The 14751-nt window shown below is 33.5% G+C and overlaps 2 protein-coding genes across 2 annotated transcripts; both read right to left on the bottom strand.

Annotated features, from left to right (window-relative positions):
• Positions 1-205: 205 nt before the first annotated feature.
• Positions 206-8465, bottom strand: LOC128245045 (heat shock factor-binding protein 1-like). The gene is made up of 3 exons (XM_052963255.1): positions 8329-8465; positions 4136-4202; positions 206-2435 (listed from the first exon to the last, which is right to left on the bottom strand). The coding sequence occupies exons 1-3, from the start codon at positions 8398-8400 to the stop codon at positions 2350-2352; spliced, it is 225 nt and encodes a 74-aa protein (XP_052819215.1). The 5' UTR covers positions 8401-8465; the 3' UTR covers positions 206-2349.
• A 3891-nt stretch (positions 8466-12356) lies between these two features.
• On the bottom strand, positions 12357-13838 carry LOC128244033 (uncharacterized). The gene is made up of 2 exons (XM_052962051.1): positions 13746-13838; positions 12357-13565 (listed from the first exon to the last, which is right to left on the bottom strand). Exon 2 carries the CDS (start codon positions 13554-13556, stop codon positions 12357-12359), a length of 1200 nt encoding a protein of 399 aa, XP_052818011.1. The 5' UTR covers positions 13557-13565; positions 13746-13838.
• Positions 13839-14751: the final 913 nt, after the last annotated feature.

Raw genomic sequence — 14751 nt, 5'->3', positions numbered from 1 at the left:
AAACATGTGCACCATGTTTTATTGCAATATTTTATAATGTATTTAGTAATAGCCTAGGTAAAAGTTTTGGCACGATTACGAAGCCATCAACACCAAGGCTTATACAATACCTGGTCCCTTTGAAAAAACAGACTGCTAAACTATTAGTAAACATCACTCACTCTGCTGATTTGGGTTAAAAGAAAATCTATAAGCAATACCTTCATTCAAATTCTACTTTTTATTCACAACAAAGGGGGTATATAATTTATATCACTTCGACATCACTAAAGGGACTAAAAACCATGTCTAAAAACATATAGTAGTAAATATTGCAGTTTTCTAGAGACAAACAGTCAACTGACCACCTATAAACAACATTATGTAACTGTTAATAACGGTTTACCGGTTAAACTGTTCTGTTTGTAACTGTTAAGAAAAGAGAAATTTTATAAAAATAATTGCTGCTTGACACACAAAATCAAAACTATTTACTATTCCACTAAGACTGTCACAAACATTCACAGAAAGTTAACAAGAAGTAATGTAACAGTGTGATACTTAACGACATCTAATATTGGCTGTTGTAAACCTGAAACAACGTGTTGTAAGGCATAGGAACAGAACTACATGTATGTACATGTATTGGGATGTAATGATTTAACAGTCCTCGATATATGCCGGATCCTTTTACAGACTTCTTGTCTCAATCGGTTGTTATAAGAATGGCACCAATTTCTCGAAAGTTCCCATATAACATGATTAAGCTAAGATCACTATTTTTGTCTTTCAACAATTTGGGTAATATTTACTTCTTTAAGTGTTTTTATGCTTTAGATGGAGATTATCATTATGATAATCACAATAAACCTTTTTTATTAATCAAATTCCAATTTAAGAATATTCTTTGCTGAATTGAAATAAGCTACTTAAGCCTGTTAAGCTTCAGAAGTTTCGAGAAATTGGGGTCATGTGTATTTTCAGAACTTGGACAAGCTCAGCATATTTAGAGCATTGAGGAATGTGATGTGATGAGTGCCAAATATCTCTTTGACAACTTTGATTTGCTCTTAACAGTTCTGTACCAATGAACAAGTCTCGTAATAATCGTGTCTTAACCAATCGCAGAAGATCATTCTGTTCACTATCCTCACACAACATCCGATGTAGTTCTTATTGCATAGTTTTGTAACTGAGAGAAAAACAAGATATCTTGAGCAGTACTGCATTTGGCATCTGCATGAAATTAAGTTCTTGATTAAGTAAACACCAGTATTTCAAGTTGTATTTATTTTTCAAGATCTTACTTAGTCATAAAGTTAAAATGTTAACAGTGTTCTTTAATTTGATTGGATGGTTTAATTATTCAATACTGGTTATTGTGGGAAACTGGACTAAAACAAGACTGGAAACATAGACACAGTGTTCACAAACTAAAATCTACATCAAGGCACCTGTGACGCATAAAGTCACTGGCTGGTTGGGTTTGTAACAAAACATTCATTTAACAATCAGATGAAGTTGAGATGACATGAAATGGAGATTTTAAAATGTTGTCAAAATTAATAATATCATAATATATCACTTTCTGATAGACATTAATGTTATTATTACATATATAATATGATCATTTGAATGTCTTTGATTGTAATACAAATACTTTAAGTGCACACAAAAACCATGGGAAAATCTTAGAATGGTTGGAAAGTAATTTAGTTTCAGATACATACAGCATCATAACTTCACCTGATAAATGAATTAACAACAATTGTGAGATATCCAACACAGAATCACTTGCACATGACAAATTAATTTGTTTTGTGTTACAGTTAATATGAATAAATAATGAAATCTTACACCATGCAAATATTGTGACAAAATTTTGATCAATACACATAAAACATGATATATGAATGACTGACCAACCCACTCTTTTAACAAAAAAATAAATATTAGTATAAATAAACTCTTAATTCATTTTGTGATGGTGTTAATTAAATATTCCCTGGTTGAATAACAAACTTGAGGAATGAACATGTATACACAAACACTATTTCATTAACATATATATATACATGACTTCCATAACAATCTTATTTGCACTAATTTTAAAGTTTTATTACAATAATTTTCCTGCATTTTCCATTTTAGCTGTTTTCTCAATTACAAATTGGGTCTTTCATCGAAGGTGCTCAAGAACTTGTTGAAATTTTTCCAGCCACACAGTATAAAATGTAGCAGCTACACGCATTACTGAGAAAACCACACACAAAGTATATGAGAAACGGTTGGACCACTAAAGATGATATCACACTGTAGATATTTGGTTGCCATGACAATGACATGACCTGGTTTCCATGATTACGACCTTTATGCACGGTCGTCAACGCCAGCCTGAGTCATAAGGTCAGCGATATTCTTCTCAAGGTCGTCGATTCTGTTTCCCATTTCATCTAGTGACCAAGGTTAAGGAAAAAGTTCTAGGAGAATGCTATAAGAATACAAGTATCTACATGTATCATGTGTTTCCGGTATGGATAGAAAAATCTGACAAGAGGACATGTGTGTAAGCTAGTAATGAGGCTTGCTGTGTTACCGGCCATGCAACATGCTCAAGGGTTGGATTTTTCTACTCAAACCGGAAAGACATGACTGATATTGTTCTTGCATAACTAAAATTACCAATTTGTGGAAAAATTGACTTAGAAATCACATTTTTGTACATTTCACCAAAAAGTGAACAACATCATAGAGCACAGTAATTTTAAATCACTTTTGATGTCAAATAGTTCCTCTAAAAATTATTTATTTTCAATTTTAATTAAAAGTCTTGCATACTTATTTGATTGCGCTTTATTGAAATGGCATAATATACTTTTAATAAACCATACAATAAAAAAAATAAGAAGTGGCTAGTTGTGCGTGACACATCTAACATGGGGGGTGTAAGACGGGTTTTCCAACACTGGTCACATGACCGAAAACACAAGTTCAATTTATGCAAGAAATATCAATAACTACCATACGGATCAGAAAATCAAACTTGGCACATGTAAAAATGTAAAGGGGTTTGTATTGTTTATTGCATAATTTTCTAAATTGCACACCTGTACATTTGTATTTGCCTGAATGAAATATTAACATGTGAAGTCAGTAGCAAACATTACAAATGCCATAATCTTTGTTTATAACTGATAGCAGTAATGTTGCACATTGCATAATCCTCTTGGTAGTACATTGTAATCAAGTTTGAGCCAATACACTCTTTGAACGATCAGGTTTCAATAAAGCCAATGATCAATACTGAAATACTGTTTGCAATAAACTTCAATACACTCTGTGAAGTGCCAATATAGAGTAAACCACTGGTTATTAAATCAGAGTGACCTTTCAACGCTTGCAACAGTTTTATTGTGAATACTTAATGAAACAGGGCTGGGAAAATTGGAAATATTGATAAAATCGCTGGAAAGCATTACCTTGTAATAAATAAAACAACTTGATCATAAGAAAGAGCCCATGATTGTTTTGTATCTCCATATTTTATAACAGAAAAATTGAAATGTTGATTATAAGGAAGACATTGCCTTCAATAAATTACATAGAAAAACATATAGATTAAGCCATATTTGACCAATTTAGCTCAAGCAAATCCTCATTTCGTTCAGAACTCTTCATCATTGTAATGTAAAGAGTGGCAGATTTACCTTTATACACACAATGATGTGCAAGTAAATACATTATAAAAACTGTATAACACAAGCAAATAGTAGGCTGACCTCAATGAATTATTTTTTTAAAAGATATCTTTTTCTTTAAACTGAAGCCTTTGTAAGGATAATTAAATTAACATATATATATGAAATCTTGGTTGGTTTCATACAATATTTTTTGCATATTCTAGATTGTGCTTATATTTTACTGTAATTTACGTGTTATAACTGTTCAAAATTATCATTGAAAATAGATCAATAAGCTGAAATTCTTCCATTTCTGCTTTGTAAAAACAAAAGCGGTGCTTAGCAAACCTAATTGGCGCAAGCCCTTTTACCAGTACCTACAATTTGGATTTCTATAAGTTACAGGCTAATGGGACCATTCAGCCTTCTTAAATCTTTTCTTATTTGTTTCCCCAGAAAACTTATATAAAGGATATTCCTTGTGATGATCTGGTCAGACATGTTCTGGAACTTGTCCTGCATCTGTTGAAGCAGGTTCTGAACCTGAAATCACACAAACATTACCGTACACATAATGTAAATAATGTAAGAATATCATAAGAGGACTAAAGTTGAGAGGTTTTCAGGGACATCACCACAAGTTATTTGCTACAATCAACAAGACGAGAGATGAGAAAAACAAAACAAAACACATTACAATATCATTACTTTTAAAACTAACGTCCTCATTCCACAGAAGAGGGCCACTGATGAGAAAAAACAACAGGTAAACAGTCTGTCTGGCAATGTGATGGTTCAAACCCTGTGTACGAACATGCAAAAAACCATTACAGGGCACTAAGTGCAATGAACTTAACGTCATCAATTTTTAACTTTTACAGTGAAACGGTACTCTCATTTATATCAATTAAGAGCTATAGCTATATAGACATAATTTAATTAAGTTAAGTCAAGAAATCAATCAGTTTGGTTGACACAACACTGCATTTGCATTGAACCTTAACTTTGGAACTTAAAAGATACATGCATGTTTATGTCTCCTCATCATTGGTTGTTAAAATGCACCATTACTTAAAATGTACCATTACTTTAAATGCACCATTATTTTAAATGCACCATTATTTTAAATGCACCATTATATGTACCATTACTTAAAATGTACCATTACTTAAAATGCACCATTACTTAAAATGCACCATTACTTAAAATGCACCATTACTTTAAATGCACCTAAAATACACCTTTACCTAAAATGCACCATTAACTTGTATGTACAATTTCTTATATATACACCATTTCTTAAAATGAATCGTTACTTAAAATGTACCATTCCTTAAAATGTACCATTTCTCAGCCAAAGATAAACATAAGTTTACAGCTTTGTAGTCAGTTAAGACAGAATGAGTACATTAAACAAATATGGCAGTTGTTCATTGTATTAAATGCTCTTGTGGCCACTCAGCGAATTCATTGTTGATCTAAACTTGCAAAGATAAGCAGGTATAACTAGCCCATTGTGGGTTGTTAAGTTTAACTCTCTCACGGTCGGGTCAATATTGATTTTATTGATTCCGATAATGCCTTTGTGAAACAAACTAACATAAAAGGTTTAACATATCCTTTATATTACCGTACAATGAAATTCCTGTCGTAAACCATGAAACAATTAGTCTGCCTGAAATCACTGATACAATACACTTTCAATGGAAGGTAATTCCATTAATTGAAATGATTCCATTTTAAATTAAAATGCAAAAAAATTAGGTTTCCGCAATGAAAAATTGTTAAGAACTCAATGACAATGGTTCAATGACAATTAGTGCAAACTACTATACTATAACAGTCATGTATATGTTTTTGGGATTTAGCCAGATTTTAATATGACAGAACTGCTGTAGAAAAAAAGACAGGGTGTTAGGGGAGAAAAGGGTACAGTTATTAAGTGATATTAGGTTTTAACTGGCAATTATATCGAGTTTGTATGAATTTATAATCACTTTTGAAGTTTTAATCAAAACAAAAGAAAGCATTTAATTCTATCAGTATGCAGGAAGTTGCACATGCTGGTCTCTAGGAGGGAAAGGGTGCTATCAAAAAAGGACAGGGTGTAAGGCCCTTCCATAACTCTTTAGCTAAAACCCTTGTGTATATAGATCTTGTTATAGCAAATTCTGTAACTTTTGGTCTTTTAATTCATACAAAGTATTTTATATATTGACAAAAAATACTTTAATAGTCAGGGTTCCCCCTGGGTTCTAAAAAGTTGTCGCCACTTTTTCGCAAGGGGTTAAGGGGGCCGCGATAGGCCCCCTTACGGGTCCAAGGCAGCGCCCTTGTGGGGGCCAAGGGGGCGAAGCCCCCCGAAGCTCATGGGGTTTAAGCATTTTTAGAGCCTTAAATTGCATTTAATTAGCACATTGTCGTGCAAATCATAACATTTTGTTGTACATGAAGCACAAGATATTAATAGCAAATTGTTATTCTGTTGACAAAATTCATTGTATATGGACTAGTATATAAATAAAAAAATATTGCAAAAAATGTGACATAAACATCAATATGTTGATTTCAGTCTAATGCCTGCATACAATAAAAGAATACATTTGTGAAATTATGAGATAAATTTAAAATAAATGAAAACTCAAAGAAATATACATTGTCAAACTAGGGCCATAACTTTCCTAATAGAAATTTGTCTACCTACTCTTTACTCCAGCCAACATATTAGAAGCCTTATCAAATGGGGTTTAATCCTTGTTTATTTGATTTCTGTTAATCTTTTTGACTGTTTTTGAACTCTTAGAATGCTGCATTTATAGCAATTACAAATTGCGACAAAACCGAAAGCAAGTCTATTTTTAGCGCGTAAACGTCATTACGAAATTTGCATATCACGTGACTTTCCGACAACATAAAATTCTATGATTTGCATATTTAAAACTAACACGACAACAAGGCTGTTGAGCTAAATATTAAAATTGTTTGCTAATAAGAGACATAACAGTTAAAGGATGTCATTGTTTATCCGTGAAAGCAATAAAATTCTGCAATAATTAGCGAGGTGTTGACTGGGCCGTGACTGCTTGCCCTAATTATCGGATTAATTTTTGTTGTCGCACCAGCAGATGCGCTTGATTTATGACAGTGACAGAATCGATTATCATGCAGGCCGCATGGTCACCACTTACGTCATTTTAAGAAAATATTTTAGAAAAAAATCGTTGTCGCCATAAACTCGCCAAATTTGAAAAGTTGTCGCCACTTTTGCGATTTTGTCGCAAATGACGACAATGGCGATCGCCAGCGGGAACCCTGATAGTATATAATTATACACATACCTTTAGACGATGTTGCAATATACTGTAAAACATTATTCACTTTTAATGATTTACTTTTTTGAAGATATTGTGAGAACAAACCCCATACTCATATATCAAGAAAACGCCTAAATCAAATCTCAATTAAATTAAACACATAAATGCTTTACATGATTTGCATTCCTATATCAAAATCCTGATTTTGGAGCAAGACTGGGAGTCCTTTTACCGGGGCATTGCTTATGAACTTGTTTAAATTACATGTACGACTACTGACAAGACTACTCTCATCCTCCAATATTTGATCTAAAAAGGTTGAATGAGTTGCTGTCAAATGAAGGCCAGGACTTCTTATCTATACATTTTAACAGGATAAATTCATGCATAGAACAATACTTAAAACATATATTTTTTTTAAAGTAAGGAATTTGAGTCTACAAATCCTGTAAAAAATGGTGAAATGAATTCTAATTGGAAGAAACAACATCTGTCAAAAAATCTTGACACATTGTAATGCCATACAAATTAAGAATTAATACTTTCGATAAATGTACCACAAAGGCAGTTGCCAGTCTGATGGAATGCAGCTTTAATAAGTCTATATACAATATACAAAATTCTGAACTGCATAATAATGGCGCTTGTTACATTCCATATTAGTGATGATATCTATACTAAAGCACAACATCATTAGAATGCTTTGGATACATACGAATATGTAAACTTGGGAAGATAAGTGCGCCTGGTGTGGGCTTGAACCCTTGACCGGCAATACACTAGCATGGAGCTCTAACCAACTGAGGTCAACGGACAGCTGGTTTTAACACATATATATACTACACTCCTTCCCCCATAAACCTATTAAATAGGCCGACGGAGGCACTACTACCGATTACCGATGCCACAATTAAAGTTTACTTGGGAAGAAAAGTGTGGGGCTTAAACCCACTACAGCCGAAACACTAGCACGGAGCTCTAACCAACTGAGCTCACCTGGCGGCTGGTTCTTATCCGCACACACACTACAATATGGTAAATGGAAATGATTTGGGTATGTTCATCTGAAAGACTCGTTGCAGAGATGTTTTTATAAAATTATTTCTTATAAAAACATTCAGCATTCTCATGTTTTGGGAATTAAACGTTGTGAAGCATAAAAATGTTATGTTTATCTTTGGTAAAAAATTTCAATAGATGTTCACGAAATTCTGAAAAAATATATACTCCTTATACTGTATTAATTCCTTACAAAAAATAAAAGTCAAGTTGTGACAGGCTTTAAACTTCATGAATTTTTAGAGAAATTAAAGAGTCAAATACAATGGCATCAACGCCAAAACAAAGGTACTTACAAAGCCTGTGAGATCCTGGATATTTTTAGGATCAGCACTGTTTGAAATGTAATCTTTTCCTGTATCTGCCATCCTGACAACTGTCTTGTTTCACTTTTCAATGGCAACTGCGACGGATAAGCTAAAAATCCGAGGTAAGCCGAATATACTAAATGACCCAAAGAAAAATAAATTGATGGAAAGAAACGGTCAACTTGCAGTAAATAACACAAATAGTGAAAATCCACGTAGCGGTACTTTCCCCTGTTCGTAATGATGTTGTTAGGAATGTTACTCCATGATTTATTTGTATTGGTCATTATACGATGAAACAGTAAAGAAGTTTTTTTAAACGAACTCATACTCGTTTCAACACGGGCAAGGTTATATATTCACTGACGTCTTCATTCCGAGTTCACGATGCAAAACTCGAGACTGGATATTTTTATTTTGAATGTATACTCGCTTTTTCAAGACCAACAATGGCATCATCTGCTGTATCCGTTACAAATAACTTATATTCAGACACACATATTTTGTCAAATATAGTTATATTGAAGGTATTTTAAAACCCTTAAGAATTCTCTTTTCTGAGCAAAGTCGCAAATTCAGCCTATACTGTAATGAAGCCAGTGAATATGAGTCCAGGATTATTATTTTTAAATATCGGCTGCTGACCAAGGAATTGGTGATCATGGATTGGAGGACATGTATCTTGCCAATGTCAAATCGAAACAGATGAAAGTCCTTAACGCTGTACGGGTTTAACGACTGCATGTTTCGGCGGTGAAAAAATAAGATAATTTTCTTTAAAATGAAACGATATAACTAAGTGAAATATAAAAAGATATAGCAATGTTTCAATAGCCAAAGTGGTGCAATTTGGTGCATTATATATACGAATTTTACTGCATATTTGACACAAACAGATTAATATTTTTGTTGTGTCGTAGTTTTTATTGCATCCTCATATACCCATGGCCATCGCATCCCGTTTCTCTGCATTCTGCAGTCAGCAGATGACTGTAGAGGAATGGAGTGCGTGAGGGGGGGGGGGGGGGTGTTCGTGTTATATATTAACTTAAGTTGTATTTTTCGTTTCGTTTATTTGTAGTTGTAAATGCTAATACTATTCCGAAGAGGTTTATTTCTCAGGATCAATCTGCGCCAGATTCTCCGTTGAGTAAAATGTAAGACAGTTTTATAATACCCCTTTTAGATTAAAGAACATCTAGGAGACAAGTTATCAATTAAATAACCCTTTAATTCTGTTCCGTGATGTCGCCATGAAAAGACCACACCCGCATTTAACTTTTACCTGGACAGATGTATGTATTATCATATAAATGAAGCTTTTGAGTAAATGTATGAATAAAGTAACTGCGAACGTTTATGGGGAAACCAGAAAACAATATACAATTAACATGCACTTGGGAGCCGGTGTGAATATATCATGATATGACTCTACATCTTAAAGGGACTCGTTCGTGTTTTATAGGGTTACACATCGAAACAATTAGTTCATTACAACATTCACTTAACTTTCTTATTTATTTATTTTAGCGTCCTGCAGCAGCCGATTGTATAAAACTTGGATAAGTTGTCCATTATCTAAGGTTAACTAATTGGCCAGTTTGCACATGTAAGAGACTAATTATTGGATAAACATTGGCCAATCAATAAATAATTTTGCCAACTTTGACCAAACCGAAGAGTAAACCAGGTTTATACAATTTGCACCAGGACATCTTGACAACCAATGCCCTTTATTTTAGAGCAAGCATTCACCATTTTCACTCTTTCTTCAAATTCTTTCTTAGAAAATAGGAAATTGATTTGGTTTCCATTTCATTTTTTTCGCATATCCAAATGAAATGTCTCCGAACATTTTGCATTTAGCATCAGTTACTCAATTGGTGCCTGCTCTGGGGATGGGTTGACGCTTAAAGCGGTGTCTGATAAAACTGTCTTGTTTTTTTTCATTATATACCATGGTGTCTACACATACAATTGTAACAGCCCACCAGCCAATAATTCATAACTGTCCACAATCCTTTTCACAGCGGGGTGTACCTTACCATCAAAGTAGAACTTGCCAGCAAAACCATATGTGGAGTTCACTATTCTGGATGTCCTAGTCTCCTTTTAAGACCGCTAGTTCAGTTTCTTGGGGAACGATGACATTCTTGTAAAGTACCCCCGAACAAAACAAAACAAAAATCGATTATGAGAGAGGGTAGCATTTCGAAAGGTTGCGCCCTTACGTTAAAACCCCTTTATCGTCAATTCCTGGATCCGCCTCTGTCAGCATCTTTGGATATAATTATTTTCTTATTTATTATATTCGTGTGTACATGCATTCATTCGACGTAGCCTCATACCAATACAATACTGAAAACCGTCTTCTTTTTTTTCTATCGCAAAGATTCTATAATTAGTTTTTTTGATGGGTTCCGAAAAGAAAGACTTCACCATTTCGGCAGAATTTTTTAAATTTGGCTCTTTTTAAAGCAACATGACCTGCAATTTTCATTTGTTCGAGCTTTCAATAAAAAAGTGGCCTTAAGCCTCATCGTGAATGCTTCATACGTCTGCGGATAAGCGAAACGTCAGGCAAAATACACGAATGATTTTAATCATAACTTAGACACGGCATTTTGTTAAATGTCAATTTCGTTTTTGTTTAATCCGCGTTTGTTTTTTGATAAATAAGGTGCATTCAGGTAAAACATATTCAGCAGATAATCAACACATTTTAACGTTTTGTCTCCCTCATTCTGTGGCTACGTTCTGATATCTATGTCTTTATATGTCTCAAAGATCTGCAGTGGTGAACGGTATAATATTTTGTTGAAGTTATTAAAGACAAGTGCTCCCTTAAGCAGCGGGGTTTAACGGGTTATCAGTACAGAGAAGGGATTGAGTGTAAATAAGTAAACTAAATACAAATGACGGCAATTGATGAGCTGACATTTGAATCTAGTGGACTTGCTTTCTTAATCCCCGTTCCCTAGGTTACCCGATTTATCCCAAACGTATTCAATGAGAAAAGTTTAATAAATTACTTACTATTGTAGTGAAAAGTAAATTGTTACGGCATAAAGAAAGCACCATAAATGAAAAAAAAATAATATTCAAAGGCAGTCACTCGAAATGCTTTTAAATCCGTTTCCATTCAAACCTATTTTCCAACGTGTATACATTAATCACAGCAACACGAACTCATATTATGCGAATAATAATTCCCTTAACATAAAAACATATATGATATCATTTTATCTTCTGTAATAGGAGGAACCAAAGACATTAAATTGAAATCAATTGGTCATGGAAGTATGTGCCCTTGCAACCAATAGTAGTACGGTAAGCTTATATCTCATTCGGAGCTCCTCGGCCATTTTTATCGAAAACAACTTCGGATGTATATGGATGTATATGGACGGTTTACATACTTTATATATATAATTTAATTAATGATATGATAAAAAAAAATCCGAACTACTTCTACTGATGTACCGGCATACATCCGATGTTGTTTTCGATAAAAATGGCCGAGGAGTTCCGAATGCTTATAGCTACACCCCTACTTTGCCACTATCAATATAAATACCTCATATTGTTTTCGACGCATCGATTTGAAAAGTTTTGGTATTTGCCTATAGAGTTTGGATATGAATGCATTTCTCTTCTAATGCAAACAGTACGTATAGATTTAAAATAATTTTATGATATATATATATATATATATATATATATATATATATATATATATATATATATATATATATATATATATATGTGTGTGTGTGTGTGTGTGTGTGTGTGTGTGTCTGTTATTTAAGGAACAATTATTCCATTGAATGTATACAGGCATATTTAAAATGCCAACTGGTTGCTTTATAAATTCATCAATTTTACACAATTTTACTATTCAGTGACTATCCTGATATAGCGATGCACCCGAAGATGTTAGTTTCAACAGTTTTGTGTTTATCGGCCTATTTAAGATAAGTTTGGAGTTTAAGAATAAAAACAGATGTCCTGAAGTTTCAGATATTTAATTTGAACTGTAACAAATCATAGGAACCAGATAAAGAAATTAAATACGCATCCAACTTTGGATGGTAGCATATACAACACGGCCCTTGTTGAGTGTTCACATCACGCAAACTTATTTCATACTTAAATTCACCGTTCAAGGAAATAACATGAATATTTTTACTTTCGTTCCCAAGTATGAATATGTCCTCATTTTCAGCTACAATAAATTCAAGAGGGCAAACTAGTGATGGATTAGAGAAACGAAATATCCAACTTTTATAGGTCATATCAAACCCAAACACTCCTTTAACCGGGTCGTTTATAAGCAACATATCGTTGCGGTCATTATAGAGAAGAAAATTGGGAGTTTCGAACCGTTTTTCAATATCATTATCAAACAAATCTGTAACATGTTGTCCAGATAAATCAGTCATAATAAAATGAGCATTGTCTGTGTCCGCAAACACAATTCCAGATTTAGTCACTGCACACACGGGAAAGTGACCGCCAAGTTTTATTATATTACCACGTCTCAAACATGACCCGTCTAGATGTAGTTCCTGGTAACATTTCGCATCAGGCAGAGTCACAATGAGCTTACTATCATCCACACTTGATACACACCAAGGAGCAGTTTTGAACACTAAGGACTCTACCAGAAATAGGTCATCCAACGAGTATACGAAACACTTGAGTCGTTTGTTTTCAATATCAGTAACTACTACTAAGTCGTCTCTTAGCAGCTTGAGGCAGCCTATTTCCGTGGTGTTTTTGACGTCGTTTTCAGTCTTTGTAGTTAATATTCTTACACTGGACATGACTACAGAAGTCCTACTTGTCTCTGGCGCATCGCAGGAACTGGCCAGTATTTCCTCTTCTGTCGAAGATAAGCTTCTTTTCTTTGAGCTGACGGGACCATCTGCTATAGATTCGTCCATTTTAACTGATTTTGGATTGTCAATATCCCCTTGCTTTGGAGCTCTCATGTCACTACCAATGATCCTATTCTGAGAATATGTTGTCACATACGTGTGTTTGCATTTAAGTCGGTCTTTGTCATGTTGTGTCTTGCATGTATCACATAAGTACACTTCACATTCTAAGCAAAAGTATCGAGGTACCACTTGCATACAATGAAGACACAGCAGTTTCCCTACACCTCCAGATGTTTTTCTTGGTTCATGGTCTATTTCTAGCCCTGTCGCCATTTCTGCTGTCTGTAAAATTATCAGACACATGGAATTGGCATATTTGAGAAGTAAACAATGTTTCCACCATTTTTATAAACTAATTTACATAAATTAGTAACACAATTTCAATATTACTGTTAAGAAACATGTGGAAAAAACTACATAAGTGGATCACAAAAAAGGTAGGTCAATAAAAAACACACCTACCTTATGTATCCAAATGAATGCGAGATTGTGACAAAGGCAGTCGATTGGCAAATGTTTACTTGCCTATAAATCGTTTATCATTTGATCAAGTTCAATATCTGTTTTCAATTTAACTTCCTTTATCAAGCCCACTCATTGGGAAAACAATATCAAGCCCTAGGAAATCGATATATATTTATGTTACATGTTTAGAATAAAATAAAAACGCATTGCTATTTATAGCGTCATTGTTTATCGTTGTATTTATGCTATTTATACAAATGTTTAACAATTTATATCATGCAATGAGGAACACATTTAAATAACTTAATTACATGTTTTGAATTTTGAATCTTAATTCTTGTTTATTGCTGTTTAGCCGCAGTGATTTATGCTTGGAGAGAGAAAAATATCTACAAATTTGTTTTATCCTGATTGTGAGGAACAGTTAATGGAAAATCCATGTTCTGTTCAATATCCTTGTCTACTAATAGTTTGTCATTTTGAACTATCGTGTATGCCATGATGCTATGTGTAAAGATAACGCACAGTGGATCAAAAATCAACTACTAACCGTTAATTACAGAACAGAGCACACATATATTTCAGTTCAAACATTCAACATAACTATATCCAATGAAATTGGACAAAACGAACCTTGATAATTGACAAGAAATAATTCGTGCTCATATATACATGGCGATCGGCAAGTCAATACATGAAATGAAAGAAAATTTAGTATTTGAGCTAACAAGAGCATATATTGTAATGGAAACAACAATTAGATTCTAAAGAAAACAAATGTAAAATAGACATTGACATGTCAATTGTTATTACGTTTTCAGAAGATTCAACAAAATAAAAATATCATCTCTATTCTAGAAAAGCTCATCTTCTTAAATGTAACATGATGTACAAGGGCTTTTATTCAATCTGCTAGTTTCAATATTTGGTCTATGCGATGAAAATCTCAAATTTACTTCTCAATATTAATACATTTTAGACCAAATAAATTTAAAAAAAAAAC

This window comes from Mya arenaria, chromosome 8, assembly GCF_026914265.1.
Source record: "Mya arenaria isolate MELC-2E11 chromosome 8, ASM2691426v1".
Lineage (NCBI taxonomy): Eukaryota > Metazoa > Mollusca > Bivalvia > Myida > Myidae > Mya > Mya arenaria.
The sequence above is the reverse complement of the archived record's forward strand: the minus strand, read 5'-3'. Positions and strand labels throughout refer to the sequence as shown.